The sequence below is a fragment of the Rhinatrema bivittatum genome, chromosome 15, assembly GCF_901001135.1.
Source record: "Rhinatrema bivittatum chromosome 15, aRhiBiv1.1, whole genome shotgun sequence".
Classification (NCBI taxonomy): Eukaryota; Metazoa; Chordata; class Amphibia; order Gymnophiona; family Rhinatrematidae; genus Rhinatrema; species Rhinatrema bivittatum.
In genome coordinates this window covers 32,198,012-32,223,621 of record NC_042629.1, presented here as the reverse complement: position 1 = coordinate 32,223,621, position 25,610 = coordinate 32,198,012, and the positions used below count along the sequence as shown (strand labels likewise).

The window sequence follows — 25,610 nt, the reverse complement described above, 5'->3', positions numbered from 1 at the left end:
CAAGGCGGCGGTTTAAGAAAAGAGCGCACTCTGTGCCAATAACCCTGACAAGGCGGCGGTTTACCAAAAGAGCGCACTCTGTGCCAATAACCCTGACAAGGCGGCGGTTTACCAAAAGAGCGCACTCTGTACCAATAACCCTGACAAGGTGGCGGTTTACCAAAAGAGCGCACTCTGTACCAATAACCCTGACAAGGCGGCGGTTTACCAAAAGAGCGCACTCTGTGCCAATAACCCTGACAAGGCGGCGGTTTACCAAAAGAGCGCACTCTGTGCCAATAACCCTGACAAGGCGGCGGTTTACCAAAAGAGCGCACTCTGTGCCAATAACCCTGACAAGGTGGCGGTTTACCAAAAGAGCGCACTCTGTACCAATAACCCTGACAAGGCGGCGGTTTACCAAAAGAGCGCACTCTGTGCCAATAACCCTGACAAGGTGGCGGTTTACCAAAAGAGCGCACTCTGTGCCAATAACCCTGACAAGGTGGCGGTTTACCAAAAGAGCGCACACTGCACTGCTAACAAGTGGCCAGTTCACCAAAGGCATGCACACTGCACAGATTAACAATGTGGCAGTTTTCCAAAGGAGCACACACTGCATTGATAACACTGCAAGGAGCCAATTTACCCATAAATCTTTCTCCCATTCTTGCCATGTCACGCAGCCTCATGCTCGTTCTATTTTTCCCCTCAATGCACAGATCTGCTTCTATTTATCGTGTCTCTTTTCCACATTTAGAGCAGAGTTGAAGAAAAAACTCTGGAAAGTGTTTAACATAACTTAAAACAGCAATCTGTAATGACTAATACCAGGGAGGCTGTTATTGAGAGGTAGGCGCAGCCGGGCTTTGAACACAAGTGAAGACATGCCGGAGCACTCAAAATTATCCAATGTGATTGCAAGATTCTGTATTGATTTGAAATGAGCTGGCCTGACAGTGCATTTACAGCTATAAAAACTTTCACCAGGTAAGAGAGTCCTTGGGACAGGCAGGCAGACAAATGGACAGCAAGAGCCCCTGCAATGTTTTACTTCTATACTGTACCTTCCAGGTCACACGTATACTCTGCGAAGTCATAGGCTCAAGCTGAACTTCCTGAGGTGGGCCATCCGGAGCTGATAAGAAAAAAAAGCAAACAGTCTATATAAACAGGTGCTCTGTCAAGGAGGGAACTTGAAATAGAGAAAGCAGCAACAGCAGCAGCAGCTATTGAGGAGCCTAAAGCTTACAGGTACGGTGAAGATCGTTAAAGGGGTGAATAGGAAGTAGTTTGACATGGAACGCTGCACCACACAAAAGGTGCTGGGTGTTGGCTAACTATCTGCTATCTTTGTTTATATACTTGGTCTTATTTGTAAAATTGTTTGTTGGTTCCATATATGTACTGTAAATTTATGCTAATTTTCTTTTATTTTAGTGATCTGCTTCAAGCATATTGTTCCAAAGAGGCTGAATAAAGAATGAAATATATGCATGCATAATATTTATTTAGCAGATTGTTGTTTTAATCCTTTGCAAGTCAAGGATGATCCCCCTAAGTGGCAAGGGCAGCCCTACAGCTCATGGCCATCAGCTCCTCTCCAACCCACCATGGCCCAGCCACAAGAAGCAGAAGCTTTGGAGGAAGCCAACCCCCAGATGAGCTCGGCATTCAAACAGGATCAAGACACTGGCATGGGAGAAGCACGGAGCGTCCTTACAACCAATACCTCGAGGGCACAGCAGGAAATCGAGGAGGATCTGCCATTTTGGAGGAGGGAGCAAAAAAATGGAAAGGCAAGGAGGACTGGAGGTTTTGTTCTGGTTTTTTATCTGCTAGAAGTTATGACACTCGACCAATGTCTGATTGAACACTGTGATGTGCTATATCTACTCCAGTACCGTGACTGCCGGTTTGGGTAAATTATGCTCTTCTCTCCACTGTAATGCTTCCATCCTCCAAGAATACCAGAGAACCGAGACTGATGAACATCTTTCTGTCTACCAAGATCTTACCAAAATTCCTCATCAATACTCAACGTCACATCATGCTTTCAACCTTAAACAAGGCATGAAGAGTTGAATGGAGATTACGAGAAGTTATTAATAAACTTCTTGTGGAAGACCCGATATAGAAGGTACCTGGTTTTGATCATCCACATGGACTATGGACATCTCCAAACCATATCAGTAGATACCACTAATAAATGTGGATACCTCATGCATAAACAGAAATTGAGATCTTCACCAGAGTGTGACTGTGGCTATCTGGAACAGACCATGGAACATTTAATATTAATCTGACGCCAGATTCAGAAGTATGAAGGAGACATTAAATTAACTGGCTTCAACATCCAGTGTAAAATTATAGTCACAGTTCAACAACTGAGTCAGCCATACGCAAGATGATGACTACGGTTCCAGAGCTTGTCCAGATGCCCATATACTTCATACCCACCCTATTTGTCAGCCAGGAATATGGCCAACCTATTCCCCAATATCTCCTCTAGACATGGTAAATACAAGCTTACCAGTAAATCTCAAGCCAAGGGACCCTTGTCCCCTGGATTCAGCCTCAACTGCTTATCTGTTGAAACCTTGTCTACAACAAGAGGCACCAGATAACTACTTGAACACCATCCCCTTCCCAACTTCCTAGTCCTGAAACCACCAGGGTCCTTTACCTGGCCAGTACTTCATCATATTTAAATAAGGCAAATAGGGAAAGATTGTCAAAGCAATGTTAGTTGCTTGACTTAGCTGGCCAAAACATAAGAACATAAGATATGCCATACTGGGTCAGACCAAGGGTCCATCAAGCCCAGCATCCTGTTTCCAACAGTGGCCAATCCAGGCCATAAGAACCTGGCAAGTACCCAAAAACTAAGTCTATTCCATGTTACCATTGCTAGTAATAGCAGTGGCTATTTTCTAAGTCAACTTAATTAATAGCAGGTAATGGACTTCTCTAAGAACTTATCCAATCCTTTTTTAAACCCAGCTACACTAACTGCAGTAACCACATCCTCTGGCAACAAATTCCAGAGTTTAATTGTGCGTTGAGTAAAAAAGAACTTTCTCCGATTAGTTTTAAATGTGCCACATGCTAACTTCATGGAGTGCCCCCTAGTCTTTCTATTATACGAAAGAGTAAATAACCGATTCACATCTACCCGTTCTAGACCTCTCATGATTTTAAACACCTCTATCATATCCCCTCAGTCGGCCAATTGAGTTAACCTGCTTTCAAGTCAAACCTAACCAGCTGGATTTTCAGCTAAAAATAACCCTGTATCTGGAAAGTTAAAACTTAGCTTTCCAGATTTAGGCCTGCTGTTTGAGTGGCCTGACTTAGGCAGCTAAACTTAGACAGCTAGCACTCGCCTTCTTAGGGGCCGATGCACTGTTAACCTGTAGTTGGACGCTTGTTGTAGAGGCGCTAACTAATCCCCTTATGCAATAAAGGCTGGATTTTAAACCCCGGGATGCGTGTAATTACCGGGGCCTTAAAAGGGGGCAGTCCAGGGGGCAGAGCGGGGCGAGGCGCCTGGTACAGCGGTCATTTGCTGCTGTGCCAGCGCACGCAACTTATTCCTGCTCCTTTGCAGGAGCAAAAGGTGAATTTAAAAAATATGGGGGGGGGGGGGGGCTGGGATAAGAATAGGGGGAGGGTAGGATAAGGGAAGGAAAGTTAGGGTAGGGGGTTGGGAAGTTCCCTCCCAGTCCGCTCCTTAATTGGAGCGGACTGGGAAGGAACTGGGGAAGGCCCCGATGCATCGCTACGTGAATTTGCTAAATTATACCCCCGCTTGTGTGCGCCGACCCGGAATTTTATAACATGCGCGTGTCCATGTGTGCGCCGGGTAGTGCATGCACATGGACGCGTGCGCGTATTTTTTTGAAAATCTACCCCTAAGGGGATTAGCGCCTCTACATCCCGGGTCCAACGCAGAGTGAAACCAATAGTGCTCTCCACATGCAAATGCATGTAAGTGAGCCTATTAGCTATTCACTCCCGATGCAAGAAAAAAATGTGCGTCCAGGACGCACATTTCTGCAATCAAAAATTAACACCTGCCCAGACCAGGCGTTAATTGCTGAGGGCTCCTAGCGCTTCCTTGCTAACGCAACCCCTAATTTAAATATTGCATGGCGCCCCCAGGTGGGGCGCATGGGGGCATGTTAAGAAAGCGGGCGCCGACCGTTCAGCACCCGTTTTAGGCGCATAATTATTTTATCGGCCCTTTAGTCAGAAGCCCCGTAGCTGTGAATTCAACTGGTCAAATTTAGCCATTCTGCCAGGTGGTCTCTTCACCCCAAAAGATCCAACCGCTTAACTCTCGAGTGAGCTGGCTGGATCCTTAGGAAAACTCTTCCCATAGTGTCCTAATGCTCTGGCTAAGCAATACCATTCTGCTCCCTCTCACCCGTCTCCCGAACAATGAGCAAAAAACGTTATTGCAAGGAAGCCGTACGGACACTGCTTAATAGTCCACACACAAGGCCACGTATTTGAGTTCCTCTGCTTAACAACCCCACTGCTCCTCTAGTGTAAAGGCACCTGAGCTCCTGCCGGATAGAGGATCGCGATGAGATGGTAAATAAACAAAAATATATTAATATATTAAGGGCCCCTTGTTGAAAGGCTAAAACAGAAAAATGGTCATTTTTACCCCAGAAGAAGAAGGATTCATCTCTTCCAGCTATGTGAATGTGGCATCTCTTTTCTGTGGCGCCTTCATTTTAAAGGCCGTGGTTTGCTACGGCTCCGTGGCTTTGGAGGGAGCCGGCAGTGCAGGCACCGGCCCTGAGCTCATGTGGTGTGTGATACGGACTGGTTTTGGTTCCCGACTTCGGGTGAACGGCCGCACTTCAGCCAGCCAACGAGCAGAGCCCGGCCAAACCCTTCTCACGGAGTATTTTCCCTAATTTCTGGGGGCGGGAGGGGCGTCCTGGTTTTGCTCTCTTACATTTCATGTCACATGCTCAGAACCGATGGGAGATAGATAGCGGAGTCTGGAGATGGGGATCAAAGGCTGACAGATGACCTGGAAACCAGACTGACCCCCTGTCCCTTTGGTTACCTCGGCTCCAATTTCCTCTCCCTCCTGCAGCCTGCTTCTTATGCTCTGATCTTGCAACTTTTAATGAAAAGGGGAGAAGGGGGATGGATGGAGGGATGACCCTAAATATTTGTCTATTTGTTTATTTTATTTAAAGCTCTTATAAATTTCGCAACTGTTCAGTGCGGCTATCAATACACATGAAGATAAAAATACATTACAAGTATGGTGGTGAGTTGGCTCCAGTTTTCGGGGACAGGCTGATCCAGTCCTGGATTTCCCTCACTGCATGCAAAGGATTGGCAGCTCTTGTTTTTCTTATGGAAATCAGAAGTACAAGTGCAGGCATTTGATGCACCAGCAGAACAGGATCAAAAGCGAACAGAAATAGTGGAACCAACTTGCAACACACGCACACAGATCTCAAAGCTGGGAACGTAGCAAATTTGGGCCTGCTGCGGCCGCAGGAACAGTTCAGAAATATAAGATGACCGGACCAACTTAGCTATGGTGCAGGTATTTATTAACAGTGCTTCAAAGATTCAAGAATCAAGACAGTGGCTCACTTTGCATCAGGCACAACTAACAGGTAAACGTCCACCGTTTGGGTGTATCGTGAGGTCCTACCAGCTCCCTGGGGCCTCCCCAAGCTTTCTGCCTTAAGGAGACCTGAGATAAAAGCCTGAACCAGGCTCCTTAAGGTAGAATGAGGGACTGAAAGCGTACATGGAGGGACTGGCACTAGAGGACAGCTGTCCCCTAAAGAGGAGGGGTCAGCGGCTGGTACAGACACCAAAGCAGGGTGCAGGGCTAGCACTGGGAACAAATCCTGCAGTGCAGCCACAAAACCCTATTACGTACCAATGGGGATTCTGGTTTTCAAATCTTATCCTAATTCTCAAACATGAAGTCAGAGTGAAACCATCTGGGAGCATATTCACGCACTCTCAGGTCATATTATTTACCAGTTTCACGTAACACAAAACCATGTACTGTATGACACAGTGACTCCTCCTTCTGCAGAGTTCACAGGATGGGCTAGAGTGCTGTGTCCGCTATAGTAGGAGAAGGGACGGAGCAGAGCGCTGTGCGACTCATTCTGCTGTATACTATAGTATGGTGAGGGCTGGGACAGAGAGCTTTGTGACTCATCCTTCTGTACACTATAGTATGGAGAGGGATGGGACAGAGCACTGTGTGACTTATTCTGCTGTACACTATAGTATGGTGAGGGCTGGGACAGAGCGCTGTGTGACTCATCCTTCTGAACACTATAGTATGGAGAGGGATGGGACAGAGCGCTGTGTGACTCATTCTGCTGTATACTATAGTATGGTGAGGGCTGGGACAGAGCGCTGTGTGACTCATCCTTCTGAACACTATAGTATGGAGAGGGATGGGACAGAGCGCTGTGTGACTCATCCTTCTGTACACTATATTAGTATGGGAAGGGACGGAGCAGAGCGCTGTGTGACTCATTCTGCTGTATACTATAGTATGGAGAGGGATGGGACAGAGCGCTGTGTGACTCATCCTTCTGTACACTATACTAGTATGGGAAGGGACGGAGCAGAGCGCTGTGTGACTCATTCTGCTGTATACTATAGTATGGTGAGGGCTGGGACAGAGAACTGTGTGACTCATCCTTCTGTACACTATAGTATGGAGAGGGATGGGACAGAGCGCTGTGTGACTCATCCTTCTGTACACTATACTAGTATGGGAAGGGACGGAGCAGAGCGCTGTGTGACTCATTCTGCTGTATACTATAGTATGGTGAGGGCTGGGACAGAGAACTGTGTGACTCATCCTTCTGTACACTATAGTATGGAGAGGGATGGGACAGAGCGCTGTGTGACTCATCCTTCTGTACACTATATTAGTATGGGAAGGGACGGAGCAGAGCGCTGTGTGACTCATTCTGCTGTATACTATAGTATGGAGAGGGATGGGACAGAGCGCTGTGTGACTCATCCTTCTGTACACTATACTAGTATGGGAAGGGACGGAGCAGAGCGCTGTGTGACTCATTCTGCTGTATACTATAGTATGGTGAGGGCTGGGACAGAGAGCTGTGTGACTCATCCTTCTGTATACTATAGTATGGTGAGGGCTGGGACAGAGCGCTGTGTGACTCATCCTTCTGTATACTATAGTATGGTGAGGGCTGGGACAGAGCGCTGTGTGACTCATCCTTCTGTACACTATAGTATGGTGAGGGCTGGGACAGAGAGCTGTGTGACTCATCCTTCTGTACACTATAGTATGGTGAGGGCTGGGACAGAGCGCTGTGTGACTCATCCTTCTGTACACTATACTAGTATGGGAAGGGACGGAGCAGAGCGCTGTGTGACTTATTCTGCTGTATACTATAGTATGGTGAGGGATGGGACAGAGCGCTGTGTGACTCATCCTTCTGAACACTATAGTATGGTGAGGGCTGGGACAGAGCGCTGTGTGACTCATTCTGCTGTACACTATAGTATGGAGAGGGATGGGACAGAGCGCTGTGTGACTCATTCTGCTGTATACTATAGTATGGTGAGGGCTGGGACAGAGCGCTGTGTGACTCATCCTTCTGAACACTATAGTATGGAGAGGGATGGGACAGAGAGCTGTGTGACTCATTCTGCTGTATACTATAGTATGGTGAGGGCTGGGACAGAGAGCTGTGTGACTCATTCTGCTGTATACTATAGTATGGTGAGGGCTGGGACAGAGAGCTGTGTGACTCATTCTGCTGTATACTATAGTATGGTGAGGGCTGGGACAGAGCGCTGTGTGACTCATCCTTCTGAACACTATAGTATGGAGAGGGATGGGACAGAGCGCTGTGTGACTCATCCTTCTGAACACTATAGTATGGAGAGGGATGGGACAGAGCGCTGTGTGACTCATCCTTCTGAACACTATAGTATGGAGAGGGATGGGACAGAGCGCTGTGTGACTCATTCTGCTGTACACTATAGTATGGTGAGGGCTGGGACAGAGCGCTGTGTGACTCATCCTTCTGAACACTATAGTATGGAGAGGGATGGGACAGAGCGCTGTGTGACTCATTCTGCTGTACACTATAGTATGGTGAGGGCTGGGACAGAGAGCTGTGTGACTCATTCTGCTGTACACTATAGTATGGTGAGGGCTGGGACAGAGAGCTGTGTGACTCATTCTGCTGTATACTATAGTATGGTGAGGGCTGGGACAGAGCGCTGTGTGACTCATCCTTCTGAACACTATAGTATGGAGAGGGATGGGACAGAGCGCTGTGTGACTCATCCTTCTGAACACTATAGTATGGAGAGGGATGGGACAGAGCGCTGTGTGACTCATCCTTCTGAACACTATAGTATGGAGAGGGATGGGACAGAGCGCTGTGTGACTCATTCTGCTGTATACTATAGTATGGTGAGGGCTGGGACAGAGCGCTGTGTGACTCATCCTTCTGTACACTATAGTATGGAGAGGGATGGGACAGAGCGCTGTGTGACTCATTCTGCTGTACACTATAGTATGGTGAGGGCTGGGACAGAGCGCTGTGTGACTCATTCTGCTGTACACTATAGTATGGTGAGGGCTGGGACAGAGCGCTGTGTGACTCATTCTGCTGTATACTATAGTATGGTGAGGGCTGGGACAGAGCGCTGTGTGACTCATCCTTCTGAACACTATAGTATGGAGAGGGATGGGACAGAGAGCTGTGTGACTCATCCTTCTGTACACTATAGTATGGAGAGGGATGGGACAGAGCGCTGTGTGACTCATCCTTCTGAACACTATAGTATGGAGAGGGATGGGACAGAGCGCTGTGTGACTCATTCTGCTGTATACTATAGTATGGTGAGGGCTGGGACAGAGCGCTGTGTGACTCATCCTTCTGAACACTATAGTATGGAGAGGGATGGGACAGAGCGCTGTGTGACTCATTCTGCTGTACACTATAGTATGGTGAGGGCTGGGACAGAGAGCTGTGTGACTCATTCTGCTGTACACTATAGTATGGTGAGGGCTGGGACAGAGAGCTGTGTGACTCATTCTGCTGTATACTATAGTATGGTGAGGGCTGGGACAGAGCGCTGTGTGACTCATCCTTCTGAACACTATAGTATGGAGAGGGATGGGACAGAGCGCTGTGTGACTCATCCTTCTGAACACTATAGTATGGAGAGGGATGGGACAGAGCGCTGTGTGACTCATCCTTCTGAACACTATAGTATGGAGAGGGATGGGACAGAGAGCTTTGTGACTCATCCTTCTGTACACTATAGTATGGAGAGGGATGGGACAGAGCACTGTGTGACTCATTCTGCTGTACACTATAGTATGGAGAGGGCTGGGACAGAGAGCTGTGTGACTCATTCTGCTGTATACTATAGTATGGTGAGGGCTGGGACAGAGCGCTGTGTGACTCATCCTTCTGAACACTATAGTATGGAGAGGGATGGGACAGAGCGCTGTGTGACTCATTCTGCTGTACACTATAGTATGGTGAGGGCTGGGACAGAGAGCTGTGTGACTCATTCTGCTGTATACTATAGTATGGTGAGGGCTGGGACAGAGAGCTGTGTGACTCATTCTGCTGTATACTATAGTATGGTGAGGGCTGGGACAGAGAGCTGTGTGACTCATCCTTCTGTACACTATAGTATGGAGAGGGATGGGACAGAGAGCTTTGTGACTCATCCTTCTGAACACTATAGTATGGTGAGGGCTGGGACAGAGCGCTGTGTGACTCATTCTGCTGTACACTATAGTATGGTGAGGGCTGGGACAGAGCGCTGTGTGACTCATCCTTCTGAACACTATAGTATGGAGAGGGATGGGACAGAGCGCTGTGTGACTCATCCTTCTGAACACTATAGTATGGAGAGGGATGGGACAGAGCGCTGTGTGACTCATCCTTCTGAACACTATAGTATGGAGAGGGATGGGACAGAGCGCTGTGTGACTCATCCTTCTGAACACTATAGTATGGTGAGGGCTGGGACAGAGCGCTGTGTGACTCATCCTTCTGAACACTATAGTATGGTGAGGGCTGGGACAGAGCGCTGTGTGACTCATCCTTCTGAACACTATAGTATGGAGAGGGATGGGACAGAGCGCTGTGTGACTCATCCTTCTGAACACTATAGTATGGAGAGGGATGGGACAGAGCGCTGTGTGACTCATTCTTCTGTACACTATAGTATGGTGAGGGCTGGGACAGAGAGCTGTGTGACTCATTCTGCTGTATACTATAGTATGGAGAGGGATGGGAAAGAGCGCTGTGTGACTCATTCTGCTGTACACTATAGTATGGAGAGGGATGGGACAGAGCGCTGTGTGACTCATTCTGCTGTACACTATAGTATGGAGAGGGATGGGACAGAGCGCTGTGTGACTCATTCTGCTGTATACTATAGTATGGAGAGGGCTGGGACAGAGCGCTGTGCGACTCATCCTTCTGTACACTATAGTATGGTGAGGGCTGGGACAGAGCGCTGTGTGACTCATTCTGCTGTACACTATAGTATGGAGAGGGATGGGACAGAGCGCTGTGTGACTCATTCTGCTGTATACTATAGTATGGAGAGGGCTGGGACAGAGCGCTGTGTGACTCATTCTGCTGTACACTATAGTATGGAGAGGGCTGGGACAGAGAGCTGTGTGACTCATTCTGCTGTACACTATAGTATGGAGAGGGATGGGGTGCCGTGTGACTCACGCCATAAAGTACAGCAGATTATTAAAGTGTGCTACACCTACATTACAAGCTCACCCTACCGAGGCGCGGACACTACCCGTCTGCATAGCTGCTTTTCTGCAGGAATGCCTCCAGCAGCTCAAAGACATCTTTCCACACAATCCAATTGCTAAAGATACCAAGACAGAAACCACTCCCAGGGTTGTGCAACAGACCAAATGGGAGGTAGGATTAAAAGGCAGCCAGCCACTGCCTCAGAAAGCAGAGGATGCTTTTGTGCACGCCACAGGAGCAGGTGCAGAAAAGGCTCCCAGGTCCGGTGACGGCAGCATCTGCCCCCACGAAACCTGCTCACCTGCTCTTCTGATTGGAAGAAAGGAGGTTGCTATGCAACGACCAGCTGAGGGGGTGATGACCATGAATGAAATTCAATAGAATTATAATAATTCTCAGAAAGAAAGGGCAGTATTTGAAAGGCACAGCTCATGCAATGCATCAAACAACCACTAGATGGCAGCCTGTAGCTTTCTTTAATACTTCACAGTTCTAGTATCAATTTGCTAATCTGAATTCCTCCTAAATTCTTTTTAAATCTAATTTCAATGAATTGTAGCTCCTTGGAAAACTCTTGAGGTGCAAATGTGCAATATGACAAGGCATTCTGTGGACTAGCCTGGTGGCTCATTCATCTGTACAGTATAATATGGGGAGGGATGGGGCACAGCGCTGTGGGACTCATCCTTCTGTATGGTATAAAACGGGGAGAGATGGGACAGAGCGCTGTGCAATTCATCATTCTGTACAGTATGGGGAGGAGGGGGGCAGAATGCTGTATGAATTATTCTGCTATGTAGTGTAGTACGAGGAGGATCTCTGGGTTGATTCGCAAACCAGGTCACCTGCAGCCTGGGGTTGCTGTGAAGCTTGACCACAGATTTTTGGGGAAGGGAGCTATAATCATCAATAAGGGTAACACCTAGTAGCCAGATTCAGAGCCCATGACCCAAGATTCTGGAGGGAGCCCTGGTGCACGGCTCCTGGGCTCTAATGACCAGACTGGGAACAGTGGTAGGGAAGATCTATCAAACAAAGGGAAGAAACAGGTAGTTGCAAATGAAGGCACATGGAACCAGGATCCTAATTCTGGGTGCAAATGAGCTGGAAGATGAAGAGAAGAGGAACTACTGGGCCAAAATAAAGACAAATTTAGTGAAAAATTGTGTGTGGGGGGGGGGGGGAGAGATTTTTCATTTTTTGTGCAATATGCTGCCAGAGGAAGGCACGAGATTGATGCAGGAAGGGTTGAATCATAGATTTGTGCATGCAGGGGTGGATCCTCAGGCTCCTATAGGCTGACATGAGCATGCACGGGAACTCTACGGGTCTGGCCTGGAGACTCTGGAATTCTAAGGAAACGGCCGGTCTCCGATCCAACAGCAGAAAATTCCGCATGCTGCTGCTCAACTGGCCCAGGCCGGCCCCGGAATAGAACGCTGCCCGTGCCTCGTGCGGACGGGAGGAAGGAGGCGAGTCGGCCCTGTGGCTGAAGGGAGAAGCAGGGGGTAGAACTGTGTACCGTGAACCCAGGTTTGATCGCCTGGCAGGCGAGATGATGCACTAGAGCTGGGGCAGGGAGGGCACATGCAACTGCTGGAATAACCCCTGCTAACATAAGAGCAATCAGGAAAGAAATGGCTTCCACCAGCCCTCGGCAATCAGGGGGCACACGAGCAATCCTTGGGGGACACACCGATCCCTGCAAGCGTGCAGCGCCGCGCTCTACCTGCTTCGTCTGTGGTGATGGTGAGCTCATTGCTGGCCTCGCTCTTTCCGATGCGGTTCTTGGCGTACATGCGGATATTGTAGGTGGAGGATGGATGCAAGTCGATGATGGTGGCCTGGTTGAGCTGAGGGGATACGTCTTTGGTTCTCTGAACTGAATCCCAAGAGTCTTAAAACAAAGAAGTGGACGAAGAAGAAACAAATGCCCTTAGTTTACTTTACGGCTCTTTTCCAGCCTGTCCAACAAGCATTTCGGTGATTGATGCATTGGTGTCCCAATGCAGCAGTGAATCCTCCTTTAAGTTTGAGTTTTTGCCCACTAAAATCAATGATTTCCTCAATCTTTTGTGGATTATTTGCAAGCTGCGATCCCTTTTATTCAGCTCTTGTAGTGCAGGAAGGGCCAAAGAAAATGGGGATCTTCTGAAGTGGACCCCCTTCTGCCCTACGCTATAGGGTCCTTTTCCGAAACTGTCACATGGAGGCCCTTCAGTTGAACTCATGCTACTGATTCCACTGGACCAACATGAGACACTCATTCATTCAAGTTCGCAAGGTTGCACACTGGTTCCTTATGGTACCAAGAGGGTATCTGCATGGTTTGCAAAGCACATGTGCCTCTTTGGGTAATTCTTAAGTTGGTCCAATCAAAGGCATCACAGCCTGCAAAGGATCCAATACTCTCCAGGACCCATGCAATCATGCTCGGCCTTCTGGGACATCCCTTCCTTTCCTCATGGCTTAAGATTCAATTCAATAAACTTTACTGGCATGATATCTCACATTCTACTCCTAGTGGATCTTTTCAGAAATCCCAAATCTTTAAAAAAACTGCTGATCAGTACAAAAGTACATATCCTGTCATGTTTCTTCTCAGTTCTGGCGAGTTGTTTTTTTTATGTAACCAGCCAGAAATAAGAGTACTATATATGTATAAAGATAGAAATATAGAACATATATAAAAAAATATATATACACGCACTCACACATACATATATATATATATACTGTATTTATCTATCTATATATCTAGCCATTAGTAATTTAGCTTGTTCTTGCTGTCAATACCATGTTCTACGATTGGACTTTGACTGACTCATCCTTGCAATATACCGTGGTCTGTGATTGGATGTCTTTACTCACCTGATTTGTTCTTGCATTCAATATCATAGCCTGTGATTGGACTGTTTCCATCAAACCCCATGGTCCACCTGAGAGCGATGCTTCGAGCTCTTACCTCCCGTATTTCTATTTCAGGGGGGTCCGGGGGCTCTGCGAACCAAATACACAAACTCTGCATCAGACAGAAGCATTCCATTGCAACCCAGGCAAACGTTACTGCAGTATCGTATGCCCCAGCAGAGGCCCTGCGTCTGCATCAGCGGCATCCTCCCATCTATTCAGAGAACTGGGTAACGTCTTCCCCCATGAATCAGACCACGCAAGATCAAAGCACGCCACAAAGACTTAGCTGCCCTCTCTGAATGCATGCTGGGATGTGAATTTAACGACAACATTGTACTTCCCATACCTGAGAATCAATGGACGTTCAGCATTTACATTGCCAGAGATTCTCTGCTTTGGATTTCATTACTTTGAGGTCACCCAGGGAATCCCTGGGCTCCTGGGAAGGCTGGCGCAGTACGCTCCCGGCTTCCCCTGCAGGCTGCACCTCACCTCATGCCTGTGGAGGGGGTGGGGGTGGAGTAGTGATCAGGGGGGAGGAGGAAGAGGATGCTGGATGGCCTTTGATCAAACTTTCATGCACAACACTACATAAAAACTTTTTTTTTTCAACTTAATGTATTTAAAATTGGTTTTTCTATCTCTGTCTCATGCAGAGTCTGCACCCTCTCTGGCCTGTATGTAAATTACAGGGCATTTTGAATGAGCAGCGCTCAGCAGAGCTGTTGCCCTTCTCCCACGTTACCAGACCAGTTTCTCTTGTAACTGCTAATCCTGGTGTTTGCTTCCTTCCCGGACCTCTCTGCCTCCTCTCAGTTCCCTAAACCCTACAGCAAACAAACACGAGCACGTGAAGGACGGTGCAGCCAAACTCTCTGCCAGCAAAATGTGTGCTTTGGCAATTAAAACAAACGTCACACTGCAACCCACTCAACAGCATGAATGCATGTTCAAGCTGGGCAACCAGCTGGCTCCATGTCATAAGGAAAAGGCTCAGCCAGGTCTGCGCTTGCCCCATGGGAGCAGCTGGAGAGTTCTGACTTCTCTAAGACCACCAAGATGGCACCTTCAAGTATATAATGGGTTGGGACCTTCGTTTTCAGATTTTATTTGGTTTTTCCTGGGAATTTCTTAAGTGATTATTATAACCAAACAGCAGAGAATCAGTGGAAAATGATCGCTCCTTTCTTCCCCACCCCCCCCCTCACCATAATTTGTGGGGAAAATAAAAACGAAGGTCCCTAACAGTGGGGTAAACCCAGGCCGGGCTCAGCCTGTGCCTTTTGACTGAAGCTATATATTATATGCAAACAACTTTACAGAAATAGGGAAAATACTATCGAGAGCCTCTTCTCTTTTATATTTTTCTTAAAGCACCAAAATTCCAGGTAGCCAAGCTGTCACACAAGAGTTGGGGGAAGGAAGCTCCCCACTTCCAAAGGCTTCATCGCTAACTGGGACTTATAAGATGAAAGCTGTCACCCATTCTGTGAAAGTGAAGGAGACCTGCAGTTCTTGCTTTGCAGTGTTTGTGTATGAGAATAAAGGAGACCTGCATTTCACGCTAGTCATGGAATGCATTAATAAAGGAGACCTGCATTTCACGCTAGTCATGGAATGCATTAATAAAGGAGACCTGCATGTCACGCTAGTCATGGAATGCATTAATAAAGGAGACCTGCATGTCACGCTAGTCATGGAATGCATTAATAAAGGAGACCTGCATGTCACGCTAGTCATGGAATGCATTAATAAAGGAGACCTGCATGTCACGCTAGTCATGGAATGCATTAATAAAGGAGACCTGCATTTCACGCTAGTCATGGAATGCATTAAGGGGTAAGGGACACCTGCATTTCATGCTATTTGTGGAGTTCATTAAGCAATAAGGGTGACCTACACATCACATTACTTATAGAATGCATTGGAGAATAAAGGAGACCTGAATTTCATACTATTCAGACTCTGTGGGGGACCTACCAAGCCATGACTCAAAGCTGCAGTAGCCTATTCCCCCCTTGTGGCAGAACGGAAAATTGTTTCTTACCTGCTAATTTTCGTTCCTGTAATACCACAGATCAGGCAAGACAAGTGGGTTTATGCAGCCCTACCAGCAGATGGAGGCAGAGAACAAAAACTTTAAGGCACTGCTACATAAATGAGAGTGCCACCTGCAGTCCCTCAGTTCTGACCTGTACCCAAACCAAGATTAGATACTATTCCTCTATACCAGGGCAAACTAGGAAAAAACTCAGGGTTGGATTCCCCTGAACTGGACAGTATCAAACTCCACCACCAGCAACATTCTGTCAACTGCTAAACTAAACAAAACTTAACTGTTCCAACTGGAAGAAACACTCTTCAAAATGCAGCAGATAAGAACCAGGAAAATCAGTCTTTCAGCAGAAATAACAGGGTGGGTCTCTGGACTTATCTATGGTATTACAAGAATGAAAATTAGCATGTAAGAATCAATTTTCCTTTCCTGAACATACCTACATCAGTCCAGACAAGTAAGATGTACCAAAGCAACCCTACACCAGGCAGGAACCCGAAAGACCCGCTCTCAACACACTTTCACCAAAAGTCGCATCCTCCGGCGCCCGATCATCCAACCGGTAATGCTTGGTGAAAGTATGAAGCGAGGACCACCCTGCAGCCCTACATATCTTAGGGAGACAACAACTGACACTCCGCCCAAGAGGCCACTTGTGCTCTAGTGGAATGCGCTTTAAGACCAATCGATACAGTGCAACCCTTACAAACATAAGCCAAACAAATAGCCTCTTTCAACCAACGGGCCAAAGTAGCTTTCTATGCTTTCTCCCTTTTCTTCGCGCCACCGAACACCACAAAGAGATGGTCTGATTGCCTAAAGAAACTGGTGTCCTTTAAATAATGCAACAGAGCATGCCAAACATCAAGAAGATGGAGATCTCTCCCTCTGGGCAGAATCTCGCAACCACTCCAGAAACCCCGGTAATTCGACTGTCTGATTCACATGGAAGGGTGAAACTACTTTCAGCAAAAAAAGAAGGCACTGTATGCAAGGACACTTTGTCAAAAGAAATACCAAAGAAGGGGTCATGGCAAGACAGAGCCTGAAGCTCCGAGATTTGCCTGGCTGAACAAATTGCCACTAGAAAAACCATCTTCAACGTAAGGTCCTTCAAAGAGGCTCATCCCAAAAGCTCAAAGGGGGCCCTCACAGAGGACCTGCAAAACTAAGTTGAGGTTCCAGTTTGGACACACCTTTCGAATCAGAGGTCTCACATGCTTCACTGCCTTCAGGAAACGGATGACATCGGGATGAGAGGCCAACGGCTTGTCCCGCATCTTACCCCTGAGACAACCCAAGGCAGAAACCTGGACCCACAGCGAACTATAAGCCAAACCCTTGGACAAGAACTGCTGCAAAAAGGATAAAATATGCAGAACAGAAGCCACAGAGTTTCCAGCTGCTGCTGAAAACACCAGATCGCAAAAACCTTCCAAACCCTGACATAAGTCATGGAGGTAGAAGGGCATCTAGCCTGGAGAAGGGTAGAAATAACTGGCTCCTAATATCCCTTCATGTGCAATTGCCACCTCTCAAAAGCCAAGCGAGAAGACAAAAGTGATCATCTCGATCTGAAAATATGGGACCTAGCCGCAGTAACCCCTGCAGATGAGCCAGCCAAAGAGGTCTGTCCACTGCCAGATGCACCAGGTCCACAAATCACGGATGTCGCGGCCACTCTGGCGCCACCAGAATTACTGACCTTGGATATGCTTCTATGCGTGGTCATGGAAGAAACACATACAAACGGATCCCTGTCAGCCACAGGCACACTAGAGCATCTAGTCCTACCACACTGACTTCCCTTTTGCAACTGAAGAATCTTGTCTTTGCATTGGCTTGCTTCGCCATGAGATCCAGCTGAGGAACATCCCATCTGGCACAAATGTGATTCCAGGCTTCTGGGGACAGCTCCCACTCTCTGGGATCCAGCTGTTGTCGGCTTAGGAAATCCGCCTGCATGTTGTCTACACCTGCTACGTGGGAGGCCGCAATTCCCTCGAGCTGATGTTCCATCCACACAAACAGCAGCTGAGCTTCCTGAGCCACCACGTGACTCTTTGTTCCTCCTTGGCAGTTGATGTACGCCACCTTTGTCGCATTGTCTACAAATACTCGAACCATTTGACTCTGGACCAGGGCAGACACACTTCTGGAGCCCTCTGCACCACTCTCGTCTCCAGACGATTGATGGACCAGGCCTTCTCCACCACTGACCAGAGGCCCTGGGCACACTGCTCCCCAGCCCCTGAGACCGGTGTCCGTGGTCACCAATACCCAATCCTGAACCTCAAGGTTCACGCCTTTCCCTAATTGCACCTCACCAGCCTATACACCAGATTAGACCTGGAGTCCTTCAGTAGAGGCAACAGGATAAAGTACTGCTCCAACATTGGATCCCACCAGGACAACCCCACCCTCTGCAAGAGACGCATGTGAGCAAAGGCCCATGGAACCAGATCCAACATTGAAGCCATGGAACCCAGAACCTGTAAGTAATCCCAGACCCTTGGAACTGGGAGGCAAAGAAACTGGGTTACTTGCTCTTGCAACTTTGACATCCTGTCCACTGACAGATACACCCTGCCCCTCAGGGTATCGAAATAGGCTCCTAGGTACTCCATAGATTGTGATGGAATCAGGTGGCTCTTTGCCACATTGATCACCCATCCCAAAGAGCTTAGGGTATTAATCACTCGCTGCACTGACCGAGCGCACTCCTCTTCCATCTTCACCCAGATGAGCCAATCAACCAGGTATGGGTGGACCAAAATCCCTTCTCTCCTCAAGGCTGCTGCTTTGTGAAGATTTGAGGAGCCGTGGCCAGTCCAAAGGGAAGAGCCTGAAACTGGAAATGCTGACCCAGCACTTTGAGCTGCAGGAACTTCTGATGGTCTTTTCAAATGGGAATATGCAGATAAGCCTCAGTGAGATCCAAAGACGCCAGGAACTCTCCTTTGCGGACTGCAATTACCATGTGCAGTGTCTCCATCCGAAAGTGCAGCACCCGCAAGCACACGCTCACCTTTTGCAGATCCAAGATGGGATGGAAGGTGCCCTCCTTTTTTGGAACCACAAAATAGATGGAGTACCTTCCCTGCCCCTGCTCGCTCAGCGGTACCAGAACTATTGCCTCCTAGCTTCTCATCCTTTGCAGAATCCCCTCTATAGACTTATTTGTTTCAAGAAGAGAAATGGGATCCAGAAAGGCATCCCTGAGTGGCCAAGAAAATTCTAAGGTGTAACTGTCTTTACAATCTCCAGCACCCACCGGTCTGAGGTAATCTTTACCCACTCCTTGTAAAAACCTAACAACCTGCCCCCTACCGCTGCCAGCGAGGAGTGGCCGATCCTGGTTTCATTGGGATGGCTTACTCCCTCCGGTCCCTTGACCAGAGCCGCCTCGGGAGGACCTGATTGCCCCCTGAAAGGACTGCTGACGACTTCTTAGAACCCGAGGAGGAAGACCCTCTCCCAGACCAAAACCACCTCGACTCGCGAAAGCAGGAGCGGGACGTAAAGACCTTCCTATTGCCGTTCTTGTCCTCTGGCAGTCTATTGCCCTTGGTTTCCCCCCAAGGACTTCATCAGCTGATCAAGATCCTCCCCGAAGAGCAGATTCCCCTTGAAGGGAAGATTGCACAACTGCGTCTTGGACCACATTGTCCGCCAACCAATTGCGCAGCCACAGAAGCCAGCGCGCTGCCACCACCAAGACCACGCTCCTAGCCGAAGTGCGTACCAGATTATACAATGCACTTGCCACATAGGCCACCCCCGCTTCGAGCCATGCCACCTGAGCCTGCTCCTTCGATTTCTGAATCCAACATAAGCAACCACGCTGCATCATGCTAGCACACACCGGAGCCCAGAGACTTAAGGCTGACACTTCAAACATGCACTTTAATTACATTTCCAATTTCCAATCCTGTTCATCCTTCATAGCGGCGGACCCTGCCACAGGAATTGTGGTCTTCTTGGTCACCGCCGAAACCACCACATCAACCTTAGGCATTTTAAGACGGTCCAAATGCTCCTCCAATAAAGAATAAGGCTTCGCCATTGTACTCCCGACTTTCAAGCCCGCCTCCGGGAAATCCCACTCCCAGCTAATGAGCTGCTGAATCTTCTTTGGGATGGGGAAAGCAGTAGACGGCCCCCGCAAACCATCTAGGACCGGATTGACGCTCTCATTATCTGACTTCTCCTGAGTCAGCTTCAACCCCCAACTCCTTTAACACCTGGGGAATGAGAGACCAAAACTCCTCCTTTTTAAACAGGCAAACCACCCAAAGGTCATCTCAGTCAGCCCCGGTTCCCTCAATTAGGTCCGGATCATCCTTGCTCACATCCGGATCCGGGTTCAGATCCCCATTTGGGTCCTTATCTGGATCCACCACTGGAGGGGACGCTGCATCCTCTTGCAGCTCGTCCAGCACGCCCAGAGGAACCCACTGAAGCCAGCCGATGTCTCTTGGATGGCCCTGAAGTCCTCTCCTTGGGTCGCCGCTCACCTGCCTTCCTAGCCAGAAAGGCCTCGTGCATGAACAAGACAAACTCGGGGGAAAAGCCCTGCAGGCCCTCAAACGCCCGCTCATAACTACTGGACTCTGAATCCACTTCTTCCTCATGTCCATCCTCGAGCTCCCGCCCCGCAGGAGAGGAGGAGGGGAGTCACCGGATTCCCGACCAGCCAGAGCCCCCTGGCTGGAATCCCCATCGGGAGCAGCAGAAGCAGATACCCCCACCTTGGCCCCTGCCAAGCGAGAGGCTCTCCTGGCCTTAGGACCCTTAGCGAAGGATCCTTCCCCCTCCCCCCCCCCCCCCAGTGCACATAGAAAGAGAGTTCAGTTCGTCTGACCAAATCCCGCAGGCCCTACAGGCCTACACACATGGCTTCTCAGCCATCAAGCCTGATCACACTTGCACCGCCGCACACACTACCTCCACCACAAGGTAGACCACACCACGTGTCTACCGAGCCGCCAAGATGTGCCACTGCGCTGACACTGACAGTGAGCGGCAACAGCAGCAGCGGCAACAGCAGCAGTGGCTGAAACACTGCGCGTGCCAAAAGCAGCCCACAGAAAACAGCCGCAGCGCACAGAAACACTTCTCCCCCACCGGGGAAAATTCAGCAATCCCATGCCAGTACACTCCGTTTCCACTCCCTTACTGACCCCGACAGCCCCGGAAGTCAGCCACCCCCGGCACTGCCCCGCAGGCAGATTCTCCTGGCTGGAACCTCTCCGAACTCTCTGAATCTTTTACCCTTTTTTTTTTTTTTTTTTTAAACAAAGCTTAATTAACAAAAAAAAAAAGAATAAGAACCCCAAAGGGGATACTTTCCTAAGAGAACCAGCAGCAGACAGGAAGGGACCTTGGGGCACGAAGAGGGAGTCAGTCCATTCCCTGGCCATCAGGGGCTCTGGAGCTAGCTGGCTGCAACAGTCAGGGGTATCCAACCCCAAATTTGCCTGGCTTAACCTGAGGGATGGTCCACGAAGGAACTTAGCACCTCGGGGAGCAAATCCAAATATCCAAACTCCAGATCAGTCAGGACTGCAGGTTTGCACCTCTACCATCTGCTGGAGACAGAGCAATACTGAGGGACTGCAGGTGGCACTCTTGGTTATGCAGCAGTGCCTCAAAGGTTTTGTTCTCTGACTCCATCTACTGGTAGGGATGCATAAACCCACTTGCCTGGACCGATCTGGGTATGTTCAGAAACTGAATTTTGCACAAGCAGAACAGCTCTGGTCAGAAATCATAATGTTATGAGGCTCTCCAGTTAATGAGCTGTGCTGGGTGGCTGGCCATGGTAACTCTACCTCAGTAATGTGTCAGTCAACCAGTCAGCTACTGTTACTATATCGCAGGAAGCGGTTGTAGAATCAGAGTCCTTAACCTTAAAATGTAATCACTGGCACTGCTGTCAAATAACGGGATGCAAATCAGCAGCACGGAGGGCCCTGTAGATTCTTGAGCCACCCAGTCAATTCGGAATTTGAGGACGCCCCACCCCCTGCCAAGCAAAACCCGGCACTCCAAACACGGGCACAGGTGCTGATATCCTTCCATTTCCTACCTTGCACGGTGAGCTGGATTATTCCCCGGTCCTCTCCAAAAGAGTTAATAGCGTGGCACGAGAAGAAGCCCGAGTCCTCTCGCACCGTCGGCAAAATCTGCGCAGGGAAAAAATGGGGGGGGGCGGGGGCGAAAGAGTCAGCGCTTCTCATCAGCAGGCCAGAATGCTCGGGGCACGAGTGAAGGACTTTTACCCCTGGCAGGGGAAGAGAGGGGTCTGCGGCCCACGGCAGGATCCGTAGACTTCGTCTCGTTAACGTGAAACGAGCAGAGCACTAACGAGTTGCCGGTTTCAGGTTGGAATCTGTCAGTTGTCGGTGGGGAAACTCCAGGTGTGGTGGGAAGGGATCAAGCCGTCTGCTTTGCTTTAAGAGGTGACCCTAATGCGGCCAGCAACTTCCTGACGGGGCACTTCTGCAGGAGGTGAACACCACCATGATAACCCAAGCAGGCAATACATCAAGCTCAGTCAGTGCGCCCAGTACTGGCAGTGGGGGGGTGGGGGTGAAACTTTTGTGGCGTTTCAGGTTAAAAAGAGCTGTCCATGCTTTCCAGACAGCAGGAACCTCCTCTATTATGAGATAATGCCCCTGCATAAAAGTAAAGAATTATGGAGTATGGTTTCAAAGTACCCCCAGGCCTGCACGCATATTTTCAAAGGGAAACATGAAATCTCCGCGTGTACTTTTACTCTTGCAACCTGACCCTACCCCCACCCTGACCCCTTTTATTATTATTATTAGTGTTTTTTGGTTGTTTTTTTTTTACTGCGGGTAAGATTACCTGGTACTGGAAGTAATTTACAGACCCACATTTTACACAGCAGAAATGCTGTTTACTCATGGAAAAAGCTTTGAAAACTGCCTCCACGGTAGTGCTCGCTCTTCCAAGCTCTGCACGGGCCCCGGCTCTTTTTTTGGCCACAATTATAATGAATATCGTCTCTGTTTACGGCGTCTGCTGGGGAATCACCCGTCATGAAACCCAGAGATCCCGTTCCCACCCCCCACCCCCCCCAGAACACATAACCCCGTCCCATCTCTTACCTGCAGGGTGGAGATCACCTCCTCCCCCACCTCTTTCGTAGACACCTGGTAGCGGGACATTTCAGGGAAGTTGATCATGCGCTCCTCCTTCTCCCATCGCACTATGATGGGCTTCTCTCCATGGGCGGTGCAGCTCATCTCCTTCTTCTGACCTTGGGTTGCCAAGGTGGTGTTGGGATACGAGGTTATCATAGCAGGAACTAAAAAAAACAAACAAACAAAAAAACAGCAACCATACAACTGATAAGTTTGGTAGAGCTTGGGCCGTGCCATGGGACAAGCCACCTAACAGCAACTCCATCAAAACTCTTGCACCCTGTTTCACTGCAACACTGGAATCCGAAGGCATTTAAATAATTAGGAAATGATCTCCCACTTCCTGTGCCCTGGGAATATTTTGCACTTGAAATGTATCCGAAACTCCCCAGCCATATTGACAAATAGCACAAATTATATCATACAAAGTGATGATCCCATGCACTGTGCCCCTTCTGTGACTCTATTGTCAATGTAAACCAGCTGGACAACAGCTTCAGTTTTTATCCTTTTCAGAATTTAATATCTTGGGGTGTTTTTACTTTTTGACTTTTGAGCGCTTCTCCTCAAGTGTCTATCACAATCCACTCCTGGTTTGTAAGGAACAGATACTAAACCAGGGCTTCCCAAACTTGGCCTGGTGATCACACAGTAATCGGGTTTTCAATATCTCTGCAATAACTATGCACAAGATAAATTTGCATACATTGGAAACTCAGTATATGCAAATTTAACTCGTGTATAGTCATTACAGAGATCCTGGAAACTTGATTTGCTGAGGTGTCCCCAGGTCCCAGAGAGTTAGCTACCCTACAGAACCATGCAGGCACCACGTTCTCCCCCCCCCCCCTTTTGCTGATTTGTTTGCCTCCTTATCCCAAGTTAGATTTTGAATAACTGTTAATGTTTGGCCCAGCACAGCTCCTCTCTCCATCTGGTTGAGTAATTTTAATGTATTCCCTTGGTTCCCAGATGATCATCCACTACAAGGGATGATTATCTGGGAACCAGTGACTACCTACCAGATGGTGTGGTCCTAGACTTCAGGAAAACTAACTTTCGCAAAATCAGAGAGTACCTGAAGGAGTCGTTAGCTGGATGAGAAAATTTAGGGGAAGTAGAAGGGCAGTGGGCAAAACTAAAAGGAGATGATACAAGGGCAACTAATCTTTTTGTTAGGAATATAAATAAAGAGAAGAGGAAAAAGAGACCGCTATAGTTTTCTAAAGTAGTAGCTGAAAAGGTAAGCGAAAAAAGTTAGCATTCAAAAACTGCAAGAGATCGCAGAAAGAGGAAGACAGGTGACATTATCTGGAAAAATTGAGAAGCTGGGAAAGTAGCAAGGAATGCAAAAATTCAAACCGAAGAAAAAATGGCAAATATGATAAAACAGGGTGACAAGACTTTTTTTTTTTTTTAACGATATGTTAGCGATAGAATGAAGAGCAAATGTGGCTTTGGGAGACTCAAAGGTGAAGAGGAGGAATATGTAGAAGCTAATAAGGAAAAAGCAAAATTGCTTAATAAATATTTCTGTTCAGTGTTTACTGTGGAAGGGTCTGAAGCAGGACCACATAAAACAAGCAGAAATAATACTGGAAGTGAGGTAAACTTCAATCTATTTTCAAAACAATGTGTTCATGAGCAGCTAACTAAACAAACATAGAAACATAGAAATGACGACAGGAAAGGCCCAAATAGTCCACCCAGTCTGCCCAGTAAGCTTATGGTAGTTTGTACTGTGCTGTGTAGGTTACCCCATGCTTATCTGTTTCCCAAACCATAAAAGTCAGGGCCCTTGTTGGTTGCTGTTTGAATCCAGTTCCCCGTTACCCCCACCGTGCTTATGTTTCCAACACTAACCTTCGTTGATTGCTGTTGAATCCAATTCCCTGTTATGCCTTGCTGTTGAAGCAGAGAGCAATATTGAGTTGCATCAAAGTAACAGTCTTATTAGTTAAGGGTAGTAACCGCTACATCAGCAAGTTACTCCCATACTTGTTTCCCAGACCATAAAAGCCGGGGCCCTCGGTTACTGAACAAATCCATTTCCCCTTTTCCACCTGCCATTGAAGCAATGAGCAATGATGGAATTGCATCAACAGTATCGAGGCTTATTGGTTAAGGGTAATAACTGCCGCACCATCAAGTTACTCCATGCACTCTGTTCTTCATTTCCATCCTTTAAACTTTAGGGTTTCACAGTATTTATCCCATGCCCTTTTGAATTCCTTCACTGTTTTGGTTTTCACCACCTCCTCCGGAAGGGCATTCCAGGCATCCACAACCCTCTCCGTGAAGAAATAATTGAATCGCTGCTAAAACAGAGGATACTGCAATTTTTGGAATTCAATGGATTGCAAGATCCGAGGCAGCATGGTTGTACCAGAGGTAGATCTTGTCAGATGAATCTGATCAATTTCTTCGATTGGGTGACCAAAGAGTTGATCAAAGAAGAGCATTAGACGTAGTGTACTTGGATTTCAGCAAGGCCTCTGACACTGTTCTGCACAGAATGGATCTTAGAGTGACTGACTGGGTTAGAAACTGACTGAGCGAGAGATGACAAATGGTAGCGGTAAATAGAGTTTTCTCTGAGGAAGGGGTTGTTACTAGCAGTATACCTCAGGGATAGGTCCTTGGACCAGTTCTTTTCAACATTTTTGTGAGACACATAATGGAAGGGTTGTC

The 25,610-nt window shown here is 48.0% G+C and overlaps 1 protein-coding gene across 4 annotated transcripts in view; it reads right to left on the bottom strand.

Annotated features, from left to right (window-relative positions):
* The window catches only part of DSCAM (DS cell adhesion molecule), a 569,269-nt gene that overhangs the window by 193,199 nt on the left and 350,460 nt on the right, over positions 1–25,610 (bottom strand). For all 4 annotated transcript variants that reach the window (XM_029579019.1, XM_029579021.1, XM_029579022.1 and 1 more), the window contains 5 exons: positions 22,884–23,083; positions 21,839–21,935; positions 13,650–13,778; positions 12,508–12,675; positions 1,047–1,117 (listed from right to left, as the gene is read on the bottom strand). In XM_029579019.1, coding sequence (XP_029434879.1) covers positions 1,047–1,117; positions 12,508–12,675; positions 13,650–13,778; positions 21,839–21,935; positions 22,884–23,083 — 665 coding nt within the window. The remainder of the gene's footprint in view (positions 1–1,046; positions 1,118–12,507; positions 12,676–13,649; positions 13,779–21,838; positions 21,936–22,883; positions 23,084–25,610) is intronic.